This window comes from Alternaria triticimaculans (genome assembly GCF_023758025.1).
Source record: "Alternaria triticimaculans strain BMP 0046 chromosome Unknown scaffold_7, whole genome shotgun sequence".
Taxonomy (NCBI): domain Eukaryota; kingdom Fungi; phylum Ascomycota; class Dothideomycetes; order Pleosporales; family Pleosporaceae; genus Alternaria; species Alternaria triticimaculans.
Genome location: NW_026055964.1, coordinates 1243238 through 1268072, shown reverse-complemented (window position 1 = coordinate 1268072; position 24835 = coordinate 1243238). Strand labels below are relative to the sequence as shown.

Sequence of the window (24835 nt, the reverse complement as noted above, 5' to 3'; positions counted from 1 at the left end):
CTGCCACATCATGTGCAGTAACCTTTTGCGCTTCTGGCACGTCTAGCACACCTGCGATCTACTTTACGACTCTCGTCTTTATGGAACCTTAACGCGTAACGGATTCCCTTTCGCACAGTTTGTGGCTTTGTTCTTCGGGTTCACAGTACATCAATCTCTTCGCGATCACGTTCAAGTAAAGATTAGTTATGCACTATTACCGTTACTGTATGCTCATCTCATAATCAATGCTACTATATTATATAACCCCAATGTCTGATGAGCATCCTAAGTCGCAACCTTCTTGATCTGATTTCATCGAAATGTCGTCGCCACGCAACGCCAAACTATGTAGGTCAGAATGGATCAAACCAAGAAATCCCGGATCGAACTTCATGATGACATCAAAGGAGTAGGGCATGATGTTTGAGTCATTTCACACATTCACGTTGAGGGAACATGTCTCTCTACCTTACAGCAAGTGCTAAATGACTTGACTCAACTGTGAAGATTTTCTAGGTGACTAATACTACTGAAAACACTGGCAGGGTCTTCCATGACATGGCAGCGAGAAGAAGCGTTCGAGTCATCTAAACAGCATCATGAGAGGAAATTCCCTGAGGTAGTCGACTGCAGAGCCAGCATGCTCCGCCAAGGCGAGTGATTGTGGGTGAAAGTGAGAAAGGCTAAATGCCGTCGAGGAGCGCTTTTTGGGGCGTTTTGGAACTGTTGCATGATCATGCTACTGTGATAGCATTGCTATAGTGGTGGGTAAAATGGGAGGGACGTCAAAAACCTGGATCGAGCGTTAGTGACCAGTGTCGCTTCCTCCGCTGGGGAGGTCGTAGGGGCACACACTACCATATGTTGACAATCTCGTACTGCGTATCCTATCAAATCGTCTTCATCGAGATTCTTGCGTAATCGAAATTTGCTCTATGAAATTTTTCAGAGCGGCAAAGCTACGTGACTGGTGATTCCATACCAGGCAGGAGCAATGGGCTAGCGCACAGACTCGCACACAAACAAACCACCAAACTTTTCTGTCCTCCTCCTGCCTCTCGTCCTCACACCACCTCAAAGCAATTGCGTCTTTTCTACACTGCACCATGGACTCAATTGAGGTATACGTACAAGCGCAATTCGCCGCTCTCAAGGGTATCTACCACTTCCTTTTCAATCACGCTCATGGCTAATGTGAGGCAGCGAGAACGGAGGACAAGCAGCAAGGGCATGCAGCCGTTTCGAAAGAGCCGTCAAAGGCATCCAGCAAGTCTCCCGATCGTCAGTAAGCCCATCGAGCTAGATAGACGCCACTAACAAAGCACAGCTGCCTCCGTACACCGCATAAGCTTCGTCGGCGACTCAACGAGTGTGAAGGTCAATGCTGACCAGCTCAGTAAGTCTCTCCATTTCATGACGGTCAGGTGATTGGTACTAATGTGTCGCAGTCGATCAGTCCAAATATGAACAACCTCTCATCGAAGCCAATTTCGCTGCTCTCGAGCGTACAGCCGATCCTCCTGCGCTTGCGCAAGAGCACACAGCCGGCTCTTCTGCCACCGAGTCTGCGACCGCGGTATCCGTTCAGGCTTCCCAACGTGAGCGATACCCTGTTTTCAGGCGAATCTGAACTAACGGTGTCTAGCTCGAATGCAAGCTGGTGGTCGCCCTCCTGTCGCGGGTTTCCACGAACACGTTGAGCCTGCTGTATATCAGGCGTTTCTCGAGCGTCTGGGGGTAGTCAATGGCAAGAACTCCATTGCATTTCGAACATGGCAGGCTTACCTCAACTCGCGTTTTGGCAGCATCCCCGAGAGCATCAAGGATCTTACGTGGTGGAAGCCGGCTGACTTCCCGCTCTCTGATCTGGCCGTGCAGATTGAGCCGGCTAGATATTACTCGTCGTCGTCGTTCAGTCTCGGGCTGTGCGCGGTCACTTTCGGTTCTCTCGAGACTTGCCCTCTTGGTGCTGGCTGCCCTTGGCGTCATGCAAAGTTGACTAGTGATGAGATGGCCTGGCTAGGAGAGCTTGGGGCTAGAAGCGAGGGTTCCAGATTCAGTCGCCTCCGCAAGGAAGGAGATGGTACTCCTTGTGTTGTCGATGTCACTTTATGGGACATCTAGCACACAGCCAAACACATATGTCACTCTCGGGGTCGTCGACTCTTGTATCCTGGTTCATGAGGTTTATTATGAATCCAATGATAGTTCTCATCCACGAGTCTGCTTGACTCACTCTTTCTCTGACCATGCCCACGCCCACGCCTATGCTGATATTTATTGAAGAACTGTACAAACTCTGTCGCCTTTGCTCCCAGGAGGCCATTGCGAGCCCCTCGGTTTCCTCTCGTATCTACTGACAAGAACCTCCCCAGTCGCTTCTTCCGTCGCTCTCACCGATAACGTCCAAATCGACAGTGTCGATTTGCTACAAATACTTCTAAGATATGGCTCTTTCGCACCAACTTAAGTTTAGGGCATGCACTTAGAGAGAGAGGAGCACTGCGTAGCTCGTGTTTATCAGGGTGATGCCACCCAGCTGTGTTGATGCCCCGGCTTGCCGCCCCGCGCAGTCTCGTAATGTTTATCGATAAGCGATTGGGACGCGTCATGGGCCCGTGCCGAACGCGTCAACCAGGCAGATGACCCCAACCTCTTGCTCACATCACCAAGTACCATCATCGCTTTCATCGCAATGGGGCACCAAGCCAGACATCCTATTACGAGTACCAGTTACTCTTTATCATCGGCACACAACCACCTCATTAGCATACTGCCCTAGAGTGAAATCGACGCGTCTTGGAGCAGAATTAGTACACTGCGAAAGCACGGCATGAATAGATACCAGCACGAAGCCATAACACACTGAACAGGCGTAATGGTATGATAACACGTCGACTCAGATCTATGAAGCGATATCTAACACTTTGACAGGATTCGTGTTGTGTGCCATGGCACTTTCCGCATCCGCAACGCAGTAGGCCCCATCCCCGATGGCACCTCCTTCATATGAATAGGCGACAGCACACAACGAAAACTCTTCGCCTCAGCTCAATTCCTTCTCACCTCACCTCATTCCACCTCTAACTCATCTCATCTCATCCCGCTCTCGCCCCCACGCCATGTCGTGGCTCCAGTACAAGCACAGTTGACCGACGTCGCTGGTGAGTACTTCTCTACCCTGATGCGAGTGCATTTTAGTGACCATCACAGCCACCGTAGAGCAGCTCAAGTCAGAACAGCTCGAGTCAGAGGTTGAGAAGCTAAAAGCAAAGCTCGAGCATACGAGCATGAGCTTGCACGAAGCCGACACCGACGCCAGTCACCTCCGAGATGAAGTTTGGGAATTGAAGATCGAGCTTCGCCAGGCCAAGAACAAGCTCTCCGATCAAGAGAAGGACGAGTACAAAGCCATCATCGAATCTGCTCCCAAGCGACGTAGAGTTACTGCCTACGGTGGCGACGAAGCTCTTCGAACACCTGCAACGCCATACCAGGTAGTCTCTAGGCAGGTCTCAGAGTCCCCCGCCGCGTCCGCGGGTGCCGATGTCGCCGCCCCGCCTCAGCTGTTCGCTCGAGACTTGACTCCTCTTGTCGCACAAAGCCATCATCAACGTTAACCCTAAGTCAACGAAGCACGTCATTCACCAATACACATCGGAAGCTCCTCGCCCCCGAGTACGCCTGGAGAAGACCGTGATATCTCGACTCCTGCTCCAACCTCGGCGCTATTTGAGGGGTCGGCACGTCGTCAACCAGGGCGCCCTCGCAAGGTTCAGGGTGATGATGACAACCCTGAGATCATCCTCTTCGTCGGTTCGGCTGGACCCACATCAGATGCATACTTGCCCATTAGCCATCTCGTACAAAGCCAACAACCCCTCCTTACTAATACATTGCGGATGTACCGCGACACGGCCGGCTGGTGGGTATACATGAGAACAAGTCACAGAGAGATCTCAATGAAGGTCAAGAAGTGTCTCAACAAGTGGATGATGAACAACCGATCGCAGCCTACGGACATGACCCTTTACGCAGAGACCGCGTGCGAGTACTGTCTTCCAGCACCACTCACAAGAAGGAATTACCATAGATGAAGCAAGCTTTTAGCTTGCTTAGAATAAACATGATACCTCTGATGAATCTTTCCGCAACGTGATGACCAAGACTTTGTACACGCAGGTGTTTATCACTATCTTGCTTGACGATCTGTATACGGACATTGTCGTTGCAGACAGGCTTTGTGCGTTTAATATTTCCTACAACGAACTGTATGCCATACTGTTCAAGCGCTCAGTAGCTCTCAAGGTCAATCGACACTATCGATATGGCCTGGGTGGCACTCGAGACCGCATCACTGTTGGACACGGTAGTCCCGAACCTGGCACTCATGAGGAGTCACTCGAGCCATCGAGCTATGATAATCTTGAATAGTTGTTGGATACTATATGAGTGCCCAAATCGACACTGTCGATTTCGAGGGCATAGTAATCTCCTCCTAGAAGCCGAACGTGGAGGCTAACATCAGCACCTGGGCACTCACCTGAGGACAATACTGGTCTAGCCCAATGCAAGAGACGCGCAAGGATGCGCAACGTGGCTTGTGGGTCACCACCTGGTTGGACGAGTCAGATATCGCCCCGTCATTCCGTGTCGGTCATCACACCAGACCCACAAGGCTGCATTTCAGAAGACGGCAGTCGATGAATGACAAGCTGTGGGCAATCCTCAGCATCGTTATCGTGACACTTTAGTCGAGAGTTACACTGTCCAGACATCTCGAGTGACATCCTGGCTACAGCTGTGATAACCTTGGAAGTTTGCTCAAAGTACTCGCCTGGAAGGATCGTAACAGCGCCCGGGGTTGCCTAATAAGAGGCAAAACGCCATTGACGAAGCCACCTGATACATTATAGGAGAAGAGAGCTGCCGGAAGGGTGGCTTGATTGGTCGCGTGGGGCCACATCACAACATTTGGATGCGCTGCATGCGCAGCTTCGGGATAACTCACTTTTTCCTATGCCACATACGCGTCCATTCGTGTTTGCTACTTTCCAACCCCCACCGATCGCGATAGCAAAATGACAGGTGGTCATCACTTAGCTCTTAGGCAGCGGTGCAACGGGGCTGCATCGGCCGGGTGCGAGTGCGGGACGCTCCTTCCGCGCGCGCTGGGTTTCGGCTACTCTCCCCTACCGGAATGCGTCCCACCAGAAAAGCTTCACCGGATTTCTCAAGCACTGAGGGACCTCTATGGAATAAGAAGCGCTAAATGAGATCGCCTCTTGTTCCTATTTTCGGTCCAACTCTAATTCAACGTCGTTTCTACGACACAAGAGGCAGTATTCGAGGTATGTGTGGTATGCCGGAGCTGAAGCGTACATTAGGCATGTGAAGGTCTGAGGGTGTTCGGCTCGGCTGCAAGTAGCCCCCATGCAGCAAATTGGATTTATTTATTCACGGGTTGGAGTCTCATCGCCCTGTCGAGCCTCCTGGTCCTTGCTTGATTGCCTGCTCCCGTCAGATAAGTGACGCTTGCGGAACCTGGCCAATGTCCCTCGTCCATCATCGCTCCAAGTGAGCTCACCGAGCCTGCCTGAGTATCGATTTCGCTGTTCTTCATGTGTATTCCATGTAGATGGCATGCAAGGTTGCTGCAGCCATTTGTCGGATATGAGGGTTGTGGGTGCGGGGTATGACTGTAGCCTTCGCGCAAACGATAAGACACAGTGTGCTGCAGACTGCAAATCACTTCCAAGCGAATGATTCTGTCAAAGCGGCGTTGCTCACTCCTAGTTATGACGCGTGGCGGACGCCGATGTGTCGCAGCTGTACGTCAAGGCTGCGGCATGACTAGGCGATCCGGTTGGGTACTGCCTGCGAGACTCATAGCTACGATCCATTGGCTATGACTGTGATTGCAGTTGTAACGAGTGCTGCGCGATATCATCCTCCTTGCCTGTGGTCCATAGGTTGCGTTGCGCGAGCATCGAACGGTCAGCAGGTTCCCCACAGTGGTGCGGTCTTTCTTCGACGGTCGCTGTTGGCTCCAGTAGTCAACGTGTCAGTACACTATAGATATTTTTCATAGCGAGATAATTCGTTCCATAGTGGCTGCATGCAGATGCGAAAAGGAGAACGTGCTTACTGGTATTGTTGGAAAGGTCCCGCCAGTACACAAACCAAGAAATATCTACCGAACAGACTCCCGGTTATCGAGACGCCAACCTCAATGAAACTCATGCTCTATATATACATCGAGACAAAGGGAAAGATCGATAGCAAAACCCGTCTTGATGTCCAACAAAGAACCCTTTTACATATTTATACACGGTATCGTATAAGAACGCCAGCGAAGTTCAAGGTAGTTGGTGTGAAGGAAAAGCGATCACACTAAGCAGAAGAATGCTCGACACATTCTACGTGCTAAGTGGTTTTACATAACGAGACATCTGTCTACCAACGACGATTGATCAGCTTGTGGCGACACCAAGTCTGGGTCCTGTGATGGTAGCGGTCGTTCTGACCCTGAGCGCTGGCGATTTGGGCTCCCGGTATGGCTTGGTCGCCTTCGGTATGCATCCGGGGTCTTGGGATCGAATACAGGTGGTGGAAAAGTGCATGACGACATCAAAGGAGTTCCAGTATCGGTTGTTGAAATCATTGCTGGCACCGGCTCGATGTCCTTGAGGTCAGGTATGGTGTGGCGTCTTAACAGTGGTAAGGTCGGTGTTGTGTGGAAGCTGCCGCTCTGCCGTATTGGTCTTATGTTGTAGCTTGTTGTTTTCGCTCCAACACCCTCTGTGAATGATATCGAGCGAGCGTAACAATGATAGTGGCGTGTACTACTATCTTTATCTGGAACAGTGCTCTTTTGTGATGCGCGTGATCTTGGCGATTGTGATGTACATGGCGAGCTCGACGCATTTTTTGTTGCTTCAGCAGGAAGCCTAAGTGGGGTGCACACTTCAACTTTTGCATCGTGGGAGTCGCCTAGTTCCAAGATATTGGTCACCAGTGCAGTATCGGATACACTAGATAGTTTGAGACCAAGCATCATTTCATCTGCGCTATGTTGTTCGCGACCAGACGGCGTCGGGCTCAACCCGTCTTTGGTAGACTTGGTTATATGTTGATCCACGTGATTGATGGAAACCGTGGAGTCGCCAGTGTGGAAACGTTTTGAGTAGTCTTGAATCAGAAGCCATTTGGTGTGCTCCCACCATGTCCGTGTGTCTGTGAATCCAAAGTCATGTATTGCCTTCAGACAGAGCTTTAGAAGAGGCGAAGCGTCCACCATCTCGAGGAGCCACTCATCGATGTCGTTCATTTTCTCTACCCAACGCAAATGGCTATGTTCCTGGTGGAACCGATGGATATTATTCGTGTTGAGCAACATAAAGTTGCCGCGATTGCTCCACCGGGATGGAGATTGTTGGAATTTTGTATCTGCTTTGCGTGTCGACATCAGAGCTTGCTCTGCTAGGAAGTCGGATAGTTGCGTGCCACGGCTGTCGCCCACTTCATCACCGGAGGCTGCGAGATCCGCTATTGTTGAATCGGTGTTAGTATCACCTGTCATGGAATGGGTTGTCAATTGCAGGATTTCCAGGTTGTCTGCACTTCGACTTCGGTCCAGCGTTTCGCTTGGCACAAATCTGTTGTTCAAAACTTCCTCAACGAACCTTGTTTCTCTGCGAGAGTATTTCCACTCTAAGGTATTGTAACTGGCTTCAGCTTCATCGTATCCTGCTTCTATGAGGCCATGTCGGTCTCTTAGCGAAGACGCTTCAACGAGAGCATCCTCAATATCTTGTGGTAGATTGGCACCCATCTCATTGAGATACTGCCGTAACAGATTGAAAACGTGGCCATCCTTCGCACTCGTCTGTATATGGAGATCGCGGAGTTCCTGGCGCTTCGCGGCTAAGGAGAAGCGCGTGCCCACCAACTTGTCACGGAGATCCCGCAACGATTGCTGCTCGATATCTAGCTTCTCCGATATCGCACTCCGTGGTGCTTCCGGGACAAGAAATGAATGAGGATCGTCTGCTGTGGGCAATGGAGGAGGTGGAGGGACGTTCATCTCGGCGAATGAGATTGGCGGCGGCGGTGGAGGATAGACCATCACGGGTGGAATGCTCGGGCGAGGCTGAGCGGTATAGTCTTGACCATCACTGCGATCGCCATGCACCTCAATGACTCGAGAACTTGAAGAGATTGGAGCATCATGGTCAACTTGAGATCCATCTGGCGATACCACTGAACGCGTTGGACGTATAAGATCTGGCGAACCCGGTGTCCCGGTCCAATCCTTTGACGTCGCACTCTCAACGATAGATGCTATACTTGTTAGAACGATCCGTAGTCGTCAAAATGCCGGAGAGCAATATCCACCGGGAGCAAGTAGCTCATACTGACCAGTGGCTCGTTGTTCGCACTGCATTCCCGGAGAGACATTAGACGACGATATGCTCGAGGATGAAACTAAACTGAAAGTGATGCATCCCGGACAGCAAAACGCGGCGGCAGCGAACGTATTATCCGTTTGTAATCTCGCCGGCGCCCCTTCACCGTGCACATTCACCGATGCGCACTGATCGGCAAGGAGAGTCCCGAGGGTTGCTACTTGCTCCCGAATTGGCGGGTTCGAGCATGTGGCACATGGGCTCCATGCACTGGCTGATAACAGAATAAAAGCAGCGTTCATTCGTGAACGGGGCGGGTGCAGAAGCGTGCTAGTGGCCGCGCTAGTCATCCTCGGCACGGGCACATGGCCCATCGCCAGCCTGTGGCAGCCCGGTACTCGCGCCAACCGTCTGCACCTTCACTCTATCGCCATCTGCAGGAGGGTCGCGTCGGCATCATGTCTAATACAATAGAAGACTTCGCGTCGTCGCATGTGTTTACCATGCGGCTCTGCGCGACCCAGTCATGTGGCGGCAATATGTACATAAGCACCTGCAGCGCAGCGTTGTATTGTCTGAGTTGTCGCGCGCGGACGATGTGACACCCCTGACAGCATGGCTCAACCACCAGAACGCGAGTGGAACAACGAGTTTCAGAGATACGTGATCCCTTTTTGGGACCCGAATTACGGACGTTACTACTGGCAGCACTATGTTGAAGGCCTGTACCCGCCCTTCACTTATATGCGTAGCGGCTGACGAGGAACAGGCCAAGGTTGGACATTCTTCGATTGGGCTCCCGTCGGATGGGTTCCCGCGACGTATGCTGTACCACCATCTCAGCAGCATATGCGTATCGACTCTTTACAAGCTGTCACGGCATCTGGAGGTGGACCCGCTGGTTACGGACGTTATGGACGAGGCGAAACGGTTTACGCGACATACAATCCAACAAATCCACAACCCAGCAGCCACTATGAGACACTCGATCCATGTTAGGCTCTAGTTCTCATCACGTGTGCAATATACTGACTTGCTGTAGCTTTCTACGTCAGAGGCGGCGCTTTCTTCGAGGAAGGCAAGGTTGGTAGTAGAAATCCAAGGTGAGACGAAGATCACTGACAGATTTACAGGTCTTTTCAGTCCTCTTCACTGAACCGGCGGGCGCCAACGCCCTGAACGGGCTGAATCCAATGGCCGACTACAATACCAATCTGTCCAAGGTCAAATACGATGAATTCGTACATACCCAAGTACGGAGATTTATCGTCACGAAACGCAGACGCGAGTTCTGCTTCGCCGTGTAAGCAATTTCTTCCACAGCCCATATCGACATGGCTGATGTATAGCAGTCCGATCTTTACCTACTACGGCCAAGCCACCACGAAGAATGGAGTGGTTGCTGACGAGCATGCTATTGCCTATTCGTTGGAAAAGGAACCAGAGCTTGTACCGGGAGAGGCACCGCTTCGGAAGGCACCCATCCCTATTGTGACTGAGGAGAACAACAAGCCACTCGTTCCAGCCTCTAGGATTTACTTTGCCATCCATCATCCGATTCAATACAATGTCAAGGTAAAGAACCTCGGTCACGTACATCCCGATTACCTAGCCACATTCCTTGGATACTGGAACCAAGAGAATTCTGACTCAAAGCAAGACTCAGATGTTGCATCAAACCCCAACAATACGGGTAATTTTTGACGCGCAACGTCTTGCGAGATTGACAGCGTCTTTCTTAGGTTTGATCATGATACGTTTTGATTTTGTATTTCTTATCATAACGATTTCGCTGGAATCGCTTTGTATTAAGTGTTGGCCTTCAACCACACGATATTTCGGTTAGTCGATATTGTTTCTGCTCAAATACGCTGATTTTGCTCATATACGCTGCCTTTGAATGACGTTTTCATTAGTAACAGCTATCCGCGAATGAAATCTCCATTGATACCTCCACCATCCTTCCTTGCACTTATGTTCGTCTTGCGTACATACCACGTGCGCAGGGTCTTCATCAGACGTCTTACACAACACCGAACGCAACACATTCATTTGCGAAGTGTTGATGTGTTCCAGGCTAAGGACAGGGCCACATTCGAGGCGTAGCCATACCAAATTGGTGCCTCTTGTTTGCTACTCGGATATGCGTTTCTTCCATTGGCCAACCTGTCCCATTGAGGCTGTGGAGTGTGGCACAGCGACCGTTCAGTAAACACCAATGATGTTGCTTCAGGACGACGCCACTATATGCAATACAAGCTCACCGGTATTGGCCCCGCGTCAAGCTCAGCCTACTTGCCCCAAACTTCTTCTCTCGCATCAGCAACCACGGCGTCTTTTGACCACCAACCTTTGGGGCATGTACCATCACTATTGCACATGAAGAGCTGTGTACCAACGCGACAACGAATCTGCGCTGACAGCCCCCCGCAAACAAAAGCTACACCAATGAATGAATGCAAGGCTTGTTTAGCTACCCCCGCAACGCAGCCTTGTGACAACGCAGACTTCGCAGCAGTGCCAGAACGTACTCCGGTCTTACCCCCACTATGGAAAACAACCTTAGGGCAATCGACAACGTCACTACACTCAAGGAATCGCTCGAAACCGTTTCGCGAAGCGATGATATCTGTGTCGAAAAGAACGGTGAATACATCATCGACGATGTAGAGCGCCTCACCTTCGAATGCAAGGCGGTGCTCGGTAAAGGCGGAGATGCCGTTGTGGAAAAGGTGCAACACAGAATTACAAAAGCAATCTTTGCAAAGAAAGTAATCCAGTTTCCTCACAAGAAGTCTAAAGGCAGAGATCAGGCGAAAGGGCGATATTACAATGAGGTCGCAATCATTCGGAAGCTTAAAGCTCATCCCCACATGATTGAGCTATTTGCTACATACATGACACCCCAATCAGGTGGCTTAATTCTGTCTCCAGCTGCAGACCAAGGCGATTTGAAACAATACCTCGAACACTACGTCGATGCACTCGATGATTCCACGACAGCGCCTGCAGTCATAGCTAGGATGACTACTGTCCTGGAGAAGACCTTTGGATGTTTGTCAAGTGGACTCGCACATATGCACGCAATGGGTATCCGTCATAAAGATATTAAGCCGGCGAATATCTTGATTCACAAAGGAGCGGTTGTCTACACTGACTTCGGCGCATCGAAAGACACCCTGGAAGAGAGAGAATGTACAACAGAAGGAAGACCTGACTTCTTGACGAGAAAGTACTCTGCGCCTGAGGTACTCGAGTACGAGAAGAGGAACTTCGCTGCAGATGTATTCTCTCTGGGTTGCGTCTTTGTTGAGGTACTTCTACGCTTATGTGGCCTAACAGAACATGAGGACTTGAAGGCTGAGGGCTACTCAGGCATCATGGATGCGCTCCATACTCTTCTTCCTTCCGCAGGAATTCCATCAAAACTTTCATGTCTTCGGGAGATCATCATCGCAATGACAGCAAGGGAAGCGAAGAGTCGTCCTGATTCAGCAAAGATCGCAACAGACATCTGTTTCCATGATGGCTTGTCGTGCTTACAATGCCGAATCACCAAGGACCAAGTACAGCCGCTGCAGTCACAGCCATCAGCTCCAGGACCTCCTGCTCCAAAATCACCAGCTCCAAAAACACCAGCTCCAGAACCCCGAACTCTAGAATCGCCAACTCCAGAATCGTCAAGTTCAGGAACATCAACTCCAGATTCACTAGTCCTAGAATCACCAGAATCAGAATCACCAGAATCAGAATCACCAGAACCACCTGGACTACAACCACAACCACGACAACCAAAACTCAAACAACAACGAGCTTCACAACTGCAACCTCTCCAGTCACTCGCTCAACAACCACAGCCTCAAATTCAACAGCCAACACACAACGCACAAGCGATATCTTCTCAACTACAATTTTCACAGCCACAGCAGGTATTGCCACAGCAGTCAGATCCATTTACGTCACAAACTGCATGGAATCACCACTTCCAGAGGTATCTTCAAGCACAGTTCCATGAACAGTACCAGAGATGGTTTTGGAATCACCATGATGGTAAGACATTGGCTCAGGAAGCACACAAATTGGCTAACTATCATTAGGCCAAAGCTGGGTGTTCTTCGACTGGGTTCCTCTGGATACTGCTCCGCGGTCCCTAGTCCAGCCACAGGTCCAGCGTCAAATCCAACCTCAACCCCACCTCCAGCTTCAACCAGGTGTCAACCAGTTCTATTCAGATCTATCACCTACGCGATTTGACTCTAAGACCTTGCCAGCCAGTCGTCACCAAGGGAATCGCATATCTGGCTCATGGGACGGTACAAATGTAACGCCTGACAGTCATTATGAACGTCTTGATCCCAGCAAGTCACCATTGGACCTTTTCTCACATTGCAGAGCTAATCGTCTCAAGCCTTCTACGTTAGAGATGCGAGCTTTTTCATCGAGGGGAGGGTATGTATTCTTCCTGTGACCAAGATAATGCCTAACACGGTCAGGTTTTCTCGGTGCTCTTCAGCGAGGCAACTGGTGGAGATGCAGTGAATGTACTGCAAAAAGTCAACAACGCGACCGATTACAACGATTCTGTGTCGATAGTGAAGTATGGTGAGATGGTTCACACGCAAGTCCGGAGGTTCATTGTTGTCAAGCACAAGAGAGAGTTTTGTTTCGCTGTGTAAGTTGTGCATTCATCGTTGGGGTGCGCCGCTCTGCTGACGATGATAGGCCCATTCTCACCTACCAAGGTCAAGGCACGAAGAAGGTTGTGTCTCCAGGCAAGCACGCCATCGCTTACTCACATGGCTATGATCCCCGATTACTGCCGGACGAGCGCCCCCTTGCTAAACATGCTATATGTATCGTTATGAACAATGGCGAGAACCCTCTCGTAGCTGCGTCGAGGATCTACTTTGGAGTTCACCATCCGGTCCAGTACAACGTCAAAGTAAAGGACCTCGGTATTGTACACCAAGACTGGTTGCCAACATTCATTGGCTATTGGCACATGGAAACCCTTTCCGATACTCAGAAATCTGACGACAGCACCGAAAAGGCGGCTTAGAATGACAGCTTTTGACATGCGAACACAAACAAGACTTGGTGTACAGCAGTTCGAGTGCTTGGAAGACGTCTTTCCTAGGTTTCATAAGAATATAGTTGGCCTTTCTCTACTTAAATGACGAATTCATCAACATCAACTCGTTGCCCCTCGATCAATCGAGGTGTCGCATTCTGAAATACTGCTTCTTTGAATGAGAATTTTCTGCGATAATTGCTCGGGGATGGAATTCCTTTTAAAATCCATCGTAGCGCTTCCTGGAAGCAGCAAGCTATCTATTCAAAAGGACACGTTGAGCGGCTGAGAGTTTGTTGCACTTCAGTAGGCTTCACTGTGTAAAACTCTCAAAGCTATCACGATTAGTATGTATACCAAAGTTCAGTTTCAAAGACCTAGCTCAATCCAGGACCAGACCGCAGTCTGAGCTAAAGGCGCAATTTATTCTTTGTTACTGTGTAAAAAATGTTGGAGTATGTGGTGTGTGTTACGTGCGACGATTACTGCCCAGGAGGCCCACTTTTCGCGCGCCGACTGATGCAGCCGGGCCTCATGTGACCGCGAACGCCGAGGAACCTAGGGCGCGATTCTCGTGTGCTCTGCACAACGCGTCACCGACACACATAAGACTCGCGATTGTTTCGAAACTGAAGCGCAACCCCCTCTACCGCCTTCATGTCTCAGCGAGCCTGACTTGGCATGACGCTATGGCTCGTTCTCTGAGATACGCCCGCAATGTCGCCCCGGGGTCGTCCGCCGGTTTGGCGTAGCCGTACCATTTGCTCGCCAGGACAATCCACGCTACAAACAAGACGGCACTGTCGCTCCCATGGGGTTATTGGGGTTCCTCGATATGCGCCTACTTTACACCGTCAGATCGAGTAGGACGGCGCCTCGATATGGCCAGCGGCCCAATGTTCGTTAACGCAACTGCAGGAGACCAACACAAGGGTAGGCTGGTGGGTTGAACCTGATCTCATTTGATGGAGGTCCACTGACAGGAAGCAGATTCAGGCCGCATTCGGCGCCACTTAGATCTGCACACGTCGAATAGCCCTCTATGTCCGTCGCTCGCCAGCCCTCCGCTACGCATCCACACGCGTTTCTTCGCCGCCGCCGAGCTCGTGTATACACAATGAGGACATCTGAAGACACCCGTGGCTACGTACGATGCCCTCGTCTTGCGGTCACTGGGATATTGGTCCTGTCCCCACGTCAGCGTCTTGCCACGGGAATTGTCAACTCGCTTGTCTGAGTCACTCGTCCATGAGATTTCTGCGGAATTCTTTTGTCGAACCAATTAATAGCGAACGTTAACAGCGGGGTCGACGTCATGGATATCCTTCATCTGTGGGACATTGCATAATGGCATAGGCAATGCCTGATGCAGTTATGCTACCCTTTCGTGTCTAATATCTGGCTGACTTGACGGGGCAACAGAACAAGGGAGTAACATCGTTATATGAAGACAGAAGAGCAAATTCCACATACTGGTTCACGATCGAGGGGCCTTTCTGGTACGCTGGGTCTCGTCTCATCGACTCCAGCTTCTCATTCTACGTAATTCGCACGCGCGAAGTGTTCGATACATATCTCCAATGGTCTCACAACATTTCGTACGAACTCCGTCCTCCAATTCTTGTTTTTATCCGAAACCCCCACGTCAAAGCACCATTTTACAGCTGTGGCATAGTCGTCTCCGCCTTCTCCGCCTACACTGCTAGCCCACTTCATCGCAACTAGCACGTCCAATGCATGCTCGGCGTTGATGTCCGTGTTATGTAGATGAATCTTGCGCGTAGGCAGGTCTTCCAATCTACGACCAAAGCAAAGCTCTACGAGCAGGATACCGAGAGCATAGAAGTTACGGTCATTCACCGATGATCCGGAGGAGGAGGACTGATTTTGATCATGCGACAAGTCTTGCCGGATGAAAGGCTCCCCGTAGATAGGGTCTTGACTATCTTCCTTGCGAGGGTAAAAGATGACATCTCTCTTACCAAACCCTGTTCGCAGCCAAGGAGTGGACCGTAGTTGTCCAACCGACGAAGCGAGAAGAAATGCGATCCGGTAGCGCTGCCGCCTGGAGATGGTGCCCTCAAAGTCTTGAGAGAGGATGTGATCGAGCGTTATGGGAATGTCCCCATCAATCTCCTTGTCTTGAACGGCGGGATGAACATGGAATGCTTGCCCGTCATGGCTAACGATCCCCATGCAATCTACACGATTCGTGTCGCCTAATCGCTGGCACAGCTCCATCTTCCGACCGATGACCGAGTCGAGGACGATTTCCTGTATTTCCGGCTTGAGAGGAGTAAAGCCCACTGTCTTTCGTCTCACAGTGGATATTGATAATGATGCCCTCGGTATTGGCAAGGCTGCTGGAGTTGGCTGACGAAGAGGTGGCGCTAGAGTCGTAGGCGTCGCTACATTGTGAACGGCCGAGCAACTAGACATTTCACCGCAACTGATCCTTCTCCAGCGCCATGGAAGGGGCTCATAAGACAAAGGGGCGGTGAATGTGAGGACGATCTCAAAGTATACTTCGGCAAATGTCCGATGTTCCAGTCGCAAATTTGTAGCGTGGTGCGGCTGGCACGAACACTGCCAAGAAGTTGTCAGTGCCCTATAGAGAAGATTGGCCTTGCTTGCTATCTTCCTGAATGTACTATCCATCGATGAGATTTGCTTGGTGTATCCGGGTGTAGCATCTTGACATGCAGAGACTCTATCGCTAGAGCGTACGAGCTTTTCCAGGCGCTCGTTACATTCTTTAAGCTGGTCAACCAGTTCGTTTCGCTTTCTTTCCCCAAGGCTGAACTTCATACGGAACATTTCATATTCCAGATTTCCTCTTGGAACGGGAATTTTTGAAGCTCTTGAAAAGCCTTGAAGGCTTGGCGATTTGTTGCGACGCTGTCCTTTCTGTTCTGGTAGTGAGAGCCCGTCTTGAATGCTCTCTTTATCGAAGCGTATCTCCCTGTTGAATTCTTTTACCACATCGTTCATGTCCGTAATGATGCTCAGGTACAGCTCGTATGATTCATTCAGCCTTCCTTCCAATAGCTTTTGCAAAGCTTTGTCATCCCATCCCTGACCGCCCGGGTCTGCTACCAGTCTTGCAACCTCATCCTTATTACCGACAAGTGGTATCAGAAGTTCCTCGAGGTTCTTTGTGTACAAGACCTTGTGGAATTCAATGTCTTGTTGACATTTCTTATGGTGCTTTCGTATGTGCCAATAAAGGTTACGGACTTTCGCAACGTCGCGCCAGTGCTCGATGCCGCTTAGTAGGAGTGGAAAAGCGCCAAGAACAACACCCGCTACTTCTAGACCGCTCATATCGTTTTGGGAGTTGTACTATTAGGAATAATTGTGTGATAGATGGCAAGGTGAGAGATATGAAGCGGGAAGGCTGAGATGGAAGGAGGGGGTCGGCGGGCTGCACGGGTGGATTCCCCGCACCTTTCGCCCCCAAATTACGTCCTGCCAGCTTCCAAGCCCATGACGTCCTCACACTGAAACCAATCAGACTCGCATCTTCTCTTGCGCCTCTGAGCTATGCGCAATCTTTCTCTATGAAAGATCTAAAACAGCGAAACTGCGTGTGCGATACTCTGCACTGACATCTGTCTCGACTCTCGACCACCTCCTGCGATCCGTTCGCTTGCATCTCACTGAAGGATAAGCCATGACATCCTCGATGTCAGGGCGATGTCGCGCCTGTGTCAGAAACCTCAGAGACGTGATCTCCGCCCTATCGAAGCCAGGGTCCACCGGTGATCATGTCGAACAAGCCCAGGTTACCGAGGAGTTAGACAGATTCACTCTTTTTGTTGGGAACATAGGTGGTTTCCATGACCCTGAGTCACCTATGTCTGTCGAGTCGCGGCTACGTGAGGCAAAAGATGTGCTCAACCATATCTTTTGTCTCCTGGACGACCTGAATGAAGCTGCAGAAGAGCTTCGCCAGATTGTCTCTGGTGAAAGACAGGGTATGACATGTGTTCTCGATGAGAATGAGGATGGCAAAGACCTGAGGACCAGCGAGGAGCATGAGCTTCGAGACGAGATCAGCGCAACTATCACACGGCTCTTTAGGGTTTTATCCCTCGTACGACAGGCAGCGCCTACAGACCCTTTCGCCAAAGCTCTCAATCGAAATCGCTATCACTTCAGCGATCAGTATGACATCGCCCATGTTGGTCAAAGATATCCAAATCTTGACACGGAGGACAAAACCTGGCTTCGCCAACGTCTTGGAAGAGCTATAACAGATAGGCGGCGCTATCTCAGCTATATGAAAGATCACCGTGATAAATTGGAAAGGGAAATCGATCAAGATGAGGATGCCAAAGATGCCACGGGAAAAATGCACGCTCCTACCACAGATCAGCCACGGGACCACGACTCGAGAACAGACACCATAAGCCGCCCATCCTTCTCAACGCAGCCAACTACCATTATTCCACAACAGATCACGCTTGGTTTACTGAATACAGAAGAGCTAGACTCAGACGACGATACTCATTCGTACACAACCGTATCTCGCTCAGTCGATGGAAATGACGAGCCGTCTGATACAGTCCGTATACCAAGGCTTGAGAACCTACGTTCTGGCGACAGGAAGGAGATTGAGTGTCCCTTCTGCTTTCGAGTCAAAAAGTTCAAGAACGAAAGTGTGTGGAGACAACACGTCTTCTACGATATCCGTCCTTACGTCTGCACATTTCCAGATTGTGATGCACCTTATTTCGGGGATATCAACAAATGGTTTCAGCACGAGATGTCGTATCATCGAGTGGCGTACAAGTGTTTTCTTTGCCCGAACACGCTATGTCACCAGGAGAAAGACTATGTTGCCCATCTAAAACGGAGACATCCAAGCACGTTTGACCGTGCCGAGAGCGAACAGGCTAAGACTCTCGCTCAGGTACCGCTCACTGAAATACCAGCAGCGGACTGTCCATGCTGCACAGATTGGGTCGATCATTTGAAAGAACATGCAGGCCTTGCAGGTGGACTAATGCCTAATGAGGTCTTGACTGTGAACCCAACAGCATTCAAGCGCCATCTCGCGAAGCATTTGGAGCAACTCGCAGTTTTTGCTATTCCGACTAGCGCTACAGTTGATGATCCAGATGATTCAACCGATGCTCATGAGGTAAGGAGCTATCATACGGCTGAGTCGGAACTCTCAGATTTGAGCTTTTCCAGCGAACGTCGCCGTGATGGTACTGTGTCAGATGGCGAGAAATCCTCCGGAAGTGCACAACACACAGTCATCTCCGCTGCTGAAGATGCAAGGCCGATGCCGATTTGGAACTCGCAGTATGGGAGATATTTGCACACATCTTTCGATTCGACTTCTGGACGTCAGTTCTGGACGCATTATATAGAAGGTATTATTCTTGTGCGCAGGGTGTCTCACAGCAGGTCACTCACATAGTGCAGGCCAGGGCTGGGTTTTCTTCCAATGGTACCAAGCCGAACATCAACATGTCGATTCAGGTTCCAGCGGCGCAGCGCAAGCAAGCCCATACTTCCAAATAGGAACGGGCCAAGCTATCCAAGGCACTTATAACCACGCCCAACCAGCACCCAATAGCCATTTTGAGACGTTGGATTCCTGTACGTGCAGTGTCATACAGGATCATACAAGTGATTGACTGTTTATAGCTTTTTACGTCCGGCACGGCAAATTCTTTCAGCCTGGGAGAGTACGTTACGCAACAGCTTCTAACGGCGTCGATACTCGAGTACTAATGACGCGCTAGGTCTTCTCTGTCCTCTTCAGTGAAGGGGCTGGATCGACTGCGACCCGGTACAATGACTCTATATCCATAGTCAAGTACGGGGGGCGGGTGCATACTCAGATCAGACGCTTTATAGTAGTCCAGGCAAAGAATGGCTTCGCATACTCCGTGTGAGTGACGGATGCACAGCATTTGACGCGCCTTACTGACACACTACAGCCCCATCTTCACATACAGTAACCAGGGAACTAATAAGCCTGGAGTCGTGCCTAGCGAGCATGCTATAGCTTATTCATACGGATACCAACCAGCGCTTTTGCCCGGCGAGACCGAACTTGAGAAAGACCCAATCTGCATTATCATGAACCCAGGGGAATCCGCGCTTTCAGTTGCATCCCGGATATTCTTCGGCATTCAGCATCCGATACAGTACAATGTAAAGGTTAAAGACTTGGGTTACGTTCACCCCGACCATCTCGTCAAATTCCGAGGCTACTGGGCGATGGAACAGCAGATGGGTAGTGCACAGGATATGCAAGATATCGGCGAAGACCACGACGGAAACGATCATCCTGACACAAGCACGCAAGGTTACTCACACCCACAAACTACGCAAGATGTCGACAAAGGCGAAGTCGAGAACATCGCTTCTAAGTAAGCTACACAAGGCTATACTTGATCAGTCACTCATGTTGCGTGATATGCTCCCTGTGTCTATGAGCCTTATTATCTGTTTGTTATGCGCTACAGTCAATTTGCACGTCACGTTATCGTCGCTCTCTCACATCCTTAAATACATTGCTGTGGTGGCATAATTTCATGTGCTGATTCGTGCTATGGCAATGTACGTACCGGATGTCACGTTCATTTAGATAACAGTGCGTTCCCTTCGTGCATTACGGCAGCCGGATAGACGTGCTGAGTTCCCACTACGTAGTGACCCATCTTGACATCATCACTGGGCACTTTAAAAACCAGATACGAAGTGGCGATAACTGTTCGGTGGCTTGTCTTAGAAATTTCATTGAGATTGCTACCCCGGATTCGTAGCTTCATCTTGCGTGGGTATTCGAGAAGGAAAATGAATAGTTGCGCAAAGGTCTGCATTAATATGAAACCACAGAACCCTCAATCCACAAAGCTACATATGGTCCTAACAAGATGTAAACTGCAATTGCGTCGATGGCCAATGCCGCTTGTCACCATCGTCCAATATAGCTAGTGTCTAGCGTTTCAACCTTGGGTTGAAAGCACCTTTCCTAGAACTGTAATGGCAAATGATCTACGCCGCACCCCCAACAACACACCCCTCATTCGCATGCCAAATCAAATCCATCGCATAAACAAACAGCCTATCCTCAAAGAGCGTACGTGATGCATGCAGCCCATCAATCTCATGTTGAACCCCCATAGCCCGTCGCGCTTCAGGTAAGTTATAAACCCAGTCGGCGAACAACACATACTCCCTATGATGGCTCCGAACAGTCCTTTTGCCATTGGATAAATCCAACACGGGATCATACCAAGCACAACGCTCGCCCCGTTCGTCGAACTGGAAGTGCTGCCTACTGAATACATCTAGTTCATGTACATCTTGTTCGAGGCTACGCAGATTGTTCGAGAACATCTCATAGTCCGAGACCAGTACATTCATCGCAGGAACCAACGTGAACTCTAGCGTGAACTTGAGCTGATGAGCCTCGGTCAATGATGGTATATACTGCGCTTTGGTGCGGAGCGCGGTGAGACTCTTAACCAAAGCCATGAGAGGAGCAAAGATCTCTTCGTAGCTTAAAACAACGAAGGCGTTGTTGAGGGCTGTGTAACGGTCTGCATCCAGATCCTCATTAAGTTCCAAGGCGATGCGGGCAGCGCGCTGGGTTTTGTGGAAGGTGACGCCGGCATCCCTATAGCGATCTTCCAATGAGTTGCAAAGATTGAGAAGACTATCGGCGCGCTCAACGATTCCTTGGATACCGTTGCGGGCTTTCTTGGCCTCCTCGTCGGCTTGCTCTAGAGGTACGGGTTCGCAGTTTGGGCACATATTGGTGATATGACTGATACGTTGGGTTGGTACTCCCTGGTTAGCTGTGGTTGCAGTGGCTGCGAGGAATGATAGGATGAGATTACATCTTGTGATATAGAGACCTACAGCAGTGAGCGCTGTGAATCTTCACCCTAGAGTATACATGTAGTCTGCACAGCGTGTTAAACTTCATTCACCCACCGTCTCACCAACCCTCGACGTCAGTAACCGCCAACATAGTCCAGTACGGGTCCTTCGCAATTCCTTCGTCTTCCACCACGCCATCGACAAAAGCTTCCGTATACGCAGACTTCGACTTCACCACCCCATGCTCAATTTCCAAAAAGGTTTGTACCCACATCCGAAACATGTTGCCCTCGCGGCTGTGCTTAGCGGCCAGCGCCTCAGTTCCATCAAGATCGGAGCGCTCAGCGAGCTTCGCTACCTGTTCTTCCACCCATACCAGTCCAGCCTCTAGATTTCGGAGCGGCTTCGCCAGTTGAGAAAGTATGAGTTCACATTCAGCTTCCAGTACGCGAAATTGATCGACGTTCTCCGGAGCGGTGCCTCTTGATATTACCCATTTCTGCAAAACTGCATAGGCAGCGTCGAAGATTTCGTCCCAGGGGTGGAAGAACGGTTCTTCAGAGCGCGCGCGGCCGATTTCGAACATCTGGCTGAGGCGTGAACACACAGTCTGCTCGACTGCTTTCGAGCTACAAGTAGCGATTGAGCGTCGGAGCGCATACGGAACTTTGTGGTAGGCGATTCCAGCGACTCGAAACCGCCTTTCGTATTTGTCCAGTCTGGCGAGCCATGAGAGGGCCCGAGGCTTTGCCCAATCAAGCCAATCTTCGTATACCGCCGCAGGAGCTAGAAGCGCTGTGTTTGCGCTGTCTAGTTGCCAGCCGTACGGTAGGTTGTTGATCCACGTGTCGATTCGCTTCTTCTGGGATCGCGACAAAAGCTGGCCATATGTTTGTTTTGATGAGATAGCCATAGGTATTTGATCGTGTTTCGGGCAGGGCGGTCCCGCTCAGTCCTGTAGCACGGCTTTGGGTATCTTTGACCTTCTGGATGCCGCTTACGTAGTCGGCTGATCCGTGTCGATATTGATTGATCGCGCAAATAAGAGGAAATGGTTGAAGAGCGCGGTCGGGCGATGGGGTGAGGGGCTGCAGCCAGTGCTCGTCAGTCGCCTGTTGTTGTGATGGAAACGCATATGGCCGTTTGCACGTTGTGGTGTGTGCGCTAGTCACACTCATAGTGAATGCAGCTTTGGTCGTCGCAGCGTTTGTGGAAGCGCGGTTTACAGCGTAAGCCTAAAAGGTCTGCCGACGACAAGCTCGCGCTGCTGAATCAATTCCAACATCAAGGCTGGCCTTGAAGTATACACTATGTCTCACTTCATCCATCGTTCATATGGTGTAGCAATGTCTACTTCAGGTGTGGTGTAGAAGAGCGCGAGAGTTAAAACACACTTCGTAGAGTCAGCGCTCTTGGAACATCGCAAATACTTTGCATACTAAGCGTTCGGCAATGGAAACCCCGTTCTCTTCAAATCAGCTCCATAATAGGAGAACGTCAAAACCAAAGCTCTGCGCCAACGTTGCGCAGCTTCGATAGGAGGCATAATGAGCGCTCCATGGTTCCGATGACGTCCCGCGTTCGCGTGAGCCGCGCCCTCACGTTGCAATTCACCTAGCTGAGATGAGCTTCGTTTTGGTTACCAGTCGTTTTTGTATTCGGCGAAGATGAGGTGGCATTGTCGCGTCGCGTGTGGGTAAAAGAGGCTGGTACGGTTTTCCCCTGAGGTGGCTTGACTGATGACGTCATCGATGCGATTCATGCACGCATGTGACAGGCATGGCAGACCCGGAGCCCTCACACTTGACATACGCACTACCAGCCTGCTGCATTCACGATGTTGCTGTGATGGGAAGTAAAGCAAGCATGCAAACTTCATTAATCATCAAATATACACCAATAACTGACTACCTCGGTATGTACCCAATCCACCAGTCAAAGATCTATGCAAGACATATACAATAAGCTCAAAGGTATGTACTCATCACATCGTAAACAACCGTTCCCCTCCCTATTTCGCATCAGCAGTAGCTGCTTACTGCCCACCAACAGCGATGGTGAACAACGTCGGGCTGCCAGCGAAGATCGTGCCTGCCACGTCCTGACCACCGTCCGGAACAACATCGTCATATGGGAAAGCATACCCACGTCCATCTTTCTGCATCTGATGAACGATGCGAGAGTAGTGGTTGGTCGTCGGGTCCTTGTAGTACTGGCTCGGGTTGCTGCCGTTGGGGAACTGGTTGCCAGGCGTGTTGAGTAAGATGCTACGATTGAACGCTGCAGCAAGTCGGGGAATGACTGCATTCCGCGCTTGGTTCGACCCCGTTGAGAACGGTCCGGTGCTGCAGGTGAAGATATCCCTAGCTGATGGAGCAGCGAACTTTCCTGCCTCGCCTAGTTCGAGCTCGTTACCTTGGACACGTCCCTTGAGGTTGCCGGCTGCGGCCTGGGTGTTGATGGTCATGTCTTCGTTGCGGTACTTGTTCCAAACTGCCTGGACGTAGCCGTTCCAGTAATCTCCCCAGGCATTCTCATTGCCGACAAGCAGGTTGTTTGGGCTCAGTACGCGCAATGGCTGCCCGTTGGCCTCGTAGATCAGCTTATCCCACGGTCGACCGTCACGCTGGGCTTGCGCGCGCAACTCCTCCATGATTCTCCGGAAGCCATCGGCGCCCATACCAGGTACTGTTTGGGTCTTGCCATCGTTGCTGTTCAAGCTGAGCGCGACGGGAATGCTGACGAAGTCGACATAGCTAATGTTGGCGAACAGCTGTGCGTCGTTGTATGTGAACTCGCAGAAGGTCCAGTTGATGTTGAAGTTGGGGTCGCTGGGGTTTGTTACACTGGGCTCGACGACGGCAGGGCCGGGATTGAGAAGGAATGTAAGCTTTGCGCCGATGCTGAACCAGATACGACCACCAGCTATCTTGGGGATCCTGACATTGACCGTGTTACCAGGTCGGCCAAGTGGAATGGCGACATCGGCTTGAAGTGGCTGTTGGATATCCTTAGGGGCTACTGGATAGTAGATGGACTGGCCGTCTGCTTGCACAAAGAGAGGGGTATTGTTTCGCTCGAGGGCAAGGCCGGTGATGTAACAGTATACATTATCGGAGTTGGACTTGTTCTGCAGTGCCAACTGAAGAGTGCCAGGTGCGGCCTCAGCAAGTACTTGTTGCTGTTCGTTGTTGGCTTGTGGAGCTGCTGCACGCTTCTCATTGCCGACGTCAGCGGGAGTGGGAGCGGGTGGTGCCGGTGCCGGATTCTCCTCCTGCTTGCCCCGGTTTTGCCAGCTCTGGCGGCGCTTGTTGACGAAGCTCTTGAACGACTTCATGATAATATGGAGGATAAATTCCGGGTATAGTGATAAAGAAACGCGATGGTAGAGGTAGGTATAATGCGAGTTGCAGAAAAAAGGCAAGGAAAGCAGCGAATATCAACAATGTTGTAATTGCGCAAACCGCGAGTACGTCACACAAGATATATCCTCGTCCAGTTATAGTCAATGCACTGAACGCGC

General features: G+C 50.6%; 6 protein-coding genes across 6 annotated transcripts; 4 read left to right on the top strand and 2 right to left on the bottom strand.

Moving 5' to 3' along the window:
- Positions 1–3104: 3104 nt before the first annotated feature.
- On the top strand, positions 3105–3602 carry J4E78_005784 (uncharacterized protein; the record flags this gene model as incomplete). Its single annotated transcript, XM_049366400.1, has 2 exons — positions 3105–3129; positions 3196–3602. 2 exons carry the CDS (start codon positions 3105–3107, stop codon positions 3600–3602), a joined length of 432 nt encoding a protein of 143 aa, XP_049222126.1.
- Positions 3603–9239: 5637 nt separating this feature from the next.
- On the top strand, positions 9240–10094 carry J4E78_005783 (uncharacterized protein; the record flags this gene model as incomplete). The annotated part of the gene is made up of 4 exons (XM_049366399.1): positions 9240–9384; positions 9433–9473; positions 9524–9693; positions 9743–10094. 4 exons carry the CDS (start codon positions 9240–9242, stop codon positions 10092–10094), a joined length of 708 nt encoding a protein of 235 aa, XP_049222125.1.
- An 845-nt stretch (positions 10095–10939) lies between these two features.
- J4E78_005782 (uncharacterized protein) lies at positions 10940–13449 on the top strand (the record flags this gene model as incomplete). The annotated part of the gene is made up of 3 exons (XM_049366398.1): positions 10940–11674; positions 12884–13062; positions 13113–13449. The coding sequence occupies 3 exons, from the start codon at positions 10940–10942 to the stop codon at positions 13447–13449; spliced, it is 1251 nt and encodes a 416-aa protein (XP_049222124.1).
- Positions 13450–17317: 3868 nt separating this feature from the next.
- On the top strand, positions 17318–19857 carry J4E78_005781 (uncharacterized protein; the record flags this gene model as incomplete). The annotated part of the gene is made up of 2 exons (XM_049366397.1): positions 17318–18774; positions 19419–19857. The coding sequence occupies 2 exons, from the start codon at positions 17318–17320 to the stop codon at positions 19855–19857; spliced, it is 1896 nt and encodes a 631-aa protein (XP_049222123.1).
- Positions 19858–21430: 1573 nt separating this feature from the next.
- Positions 21431–22225, bottom strand: J4E78_005780 (uncharacterized protein; the record flags this gene model as incomplete). Its single annotated transcript, XM_049366396.1, has 1 exon — positions 21431–22225. One exon carries the CDS (start codon positions 22223–22225, stop codon positions 21431–21433), a length of 795 nt encoding a protein of 264 aa, XP_049222122.1.
- Positions 22226–23347: 1122 nt separating this feature from the next.
- J4E78_005779 (uncharacterized protein) lies at positions 23348–24649 on the bottom strand (the record flags this gene model as incomplete). Its single annotated transcript, XM_049366395.1, has 1 exon — positions 23348–24649. The coding sequence occupies one exon, from the start codon at positions 24647–24649 to the stop codon at positions 23348–23350; it is 1302 nt and encodes a 433-aa protein (XP_049222121.1).
- Positions 24650–24835: the final 186 nt, after the last annotated feature.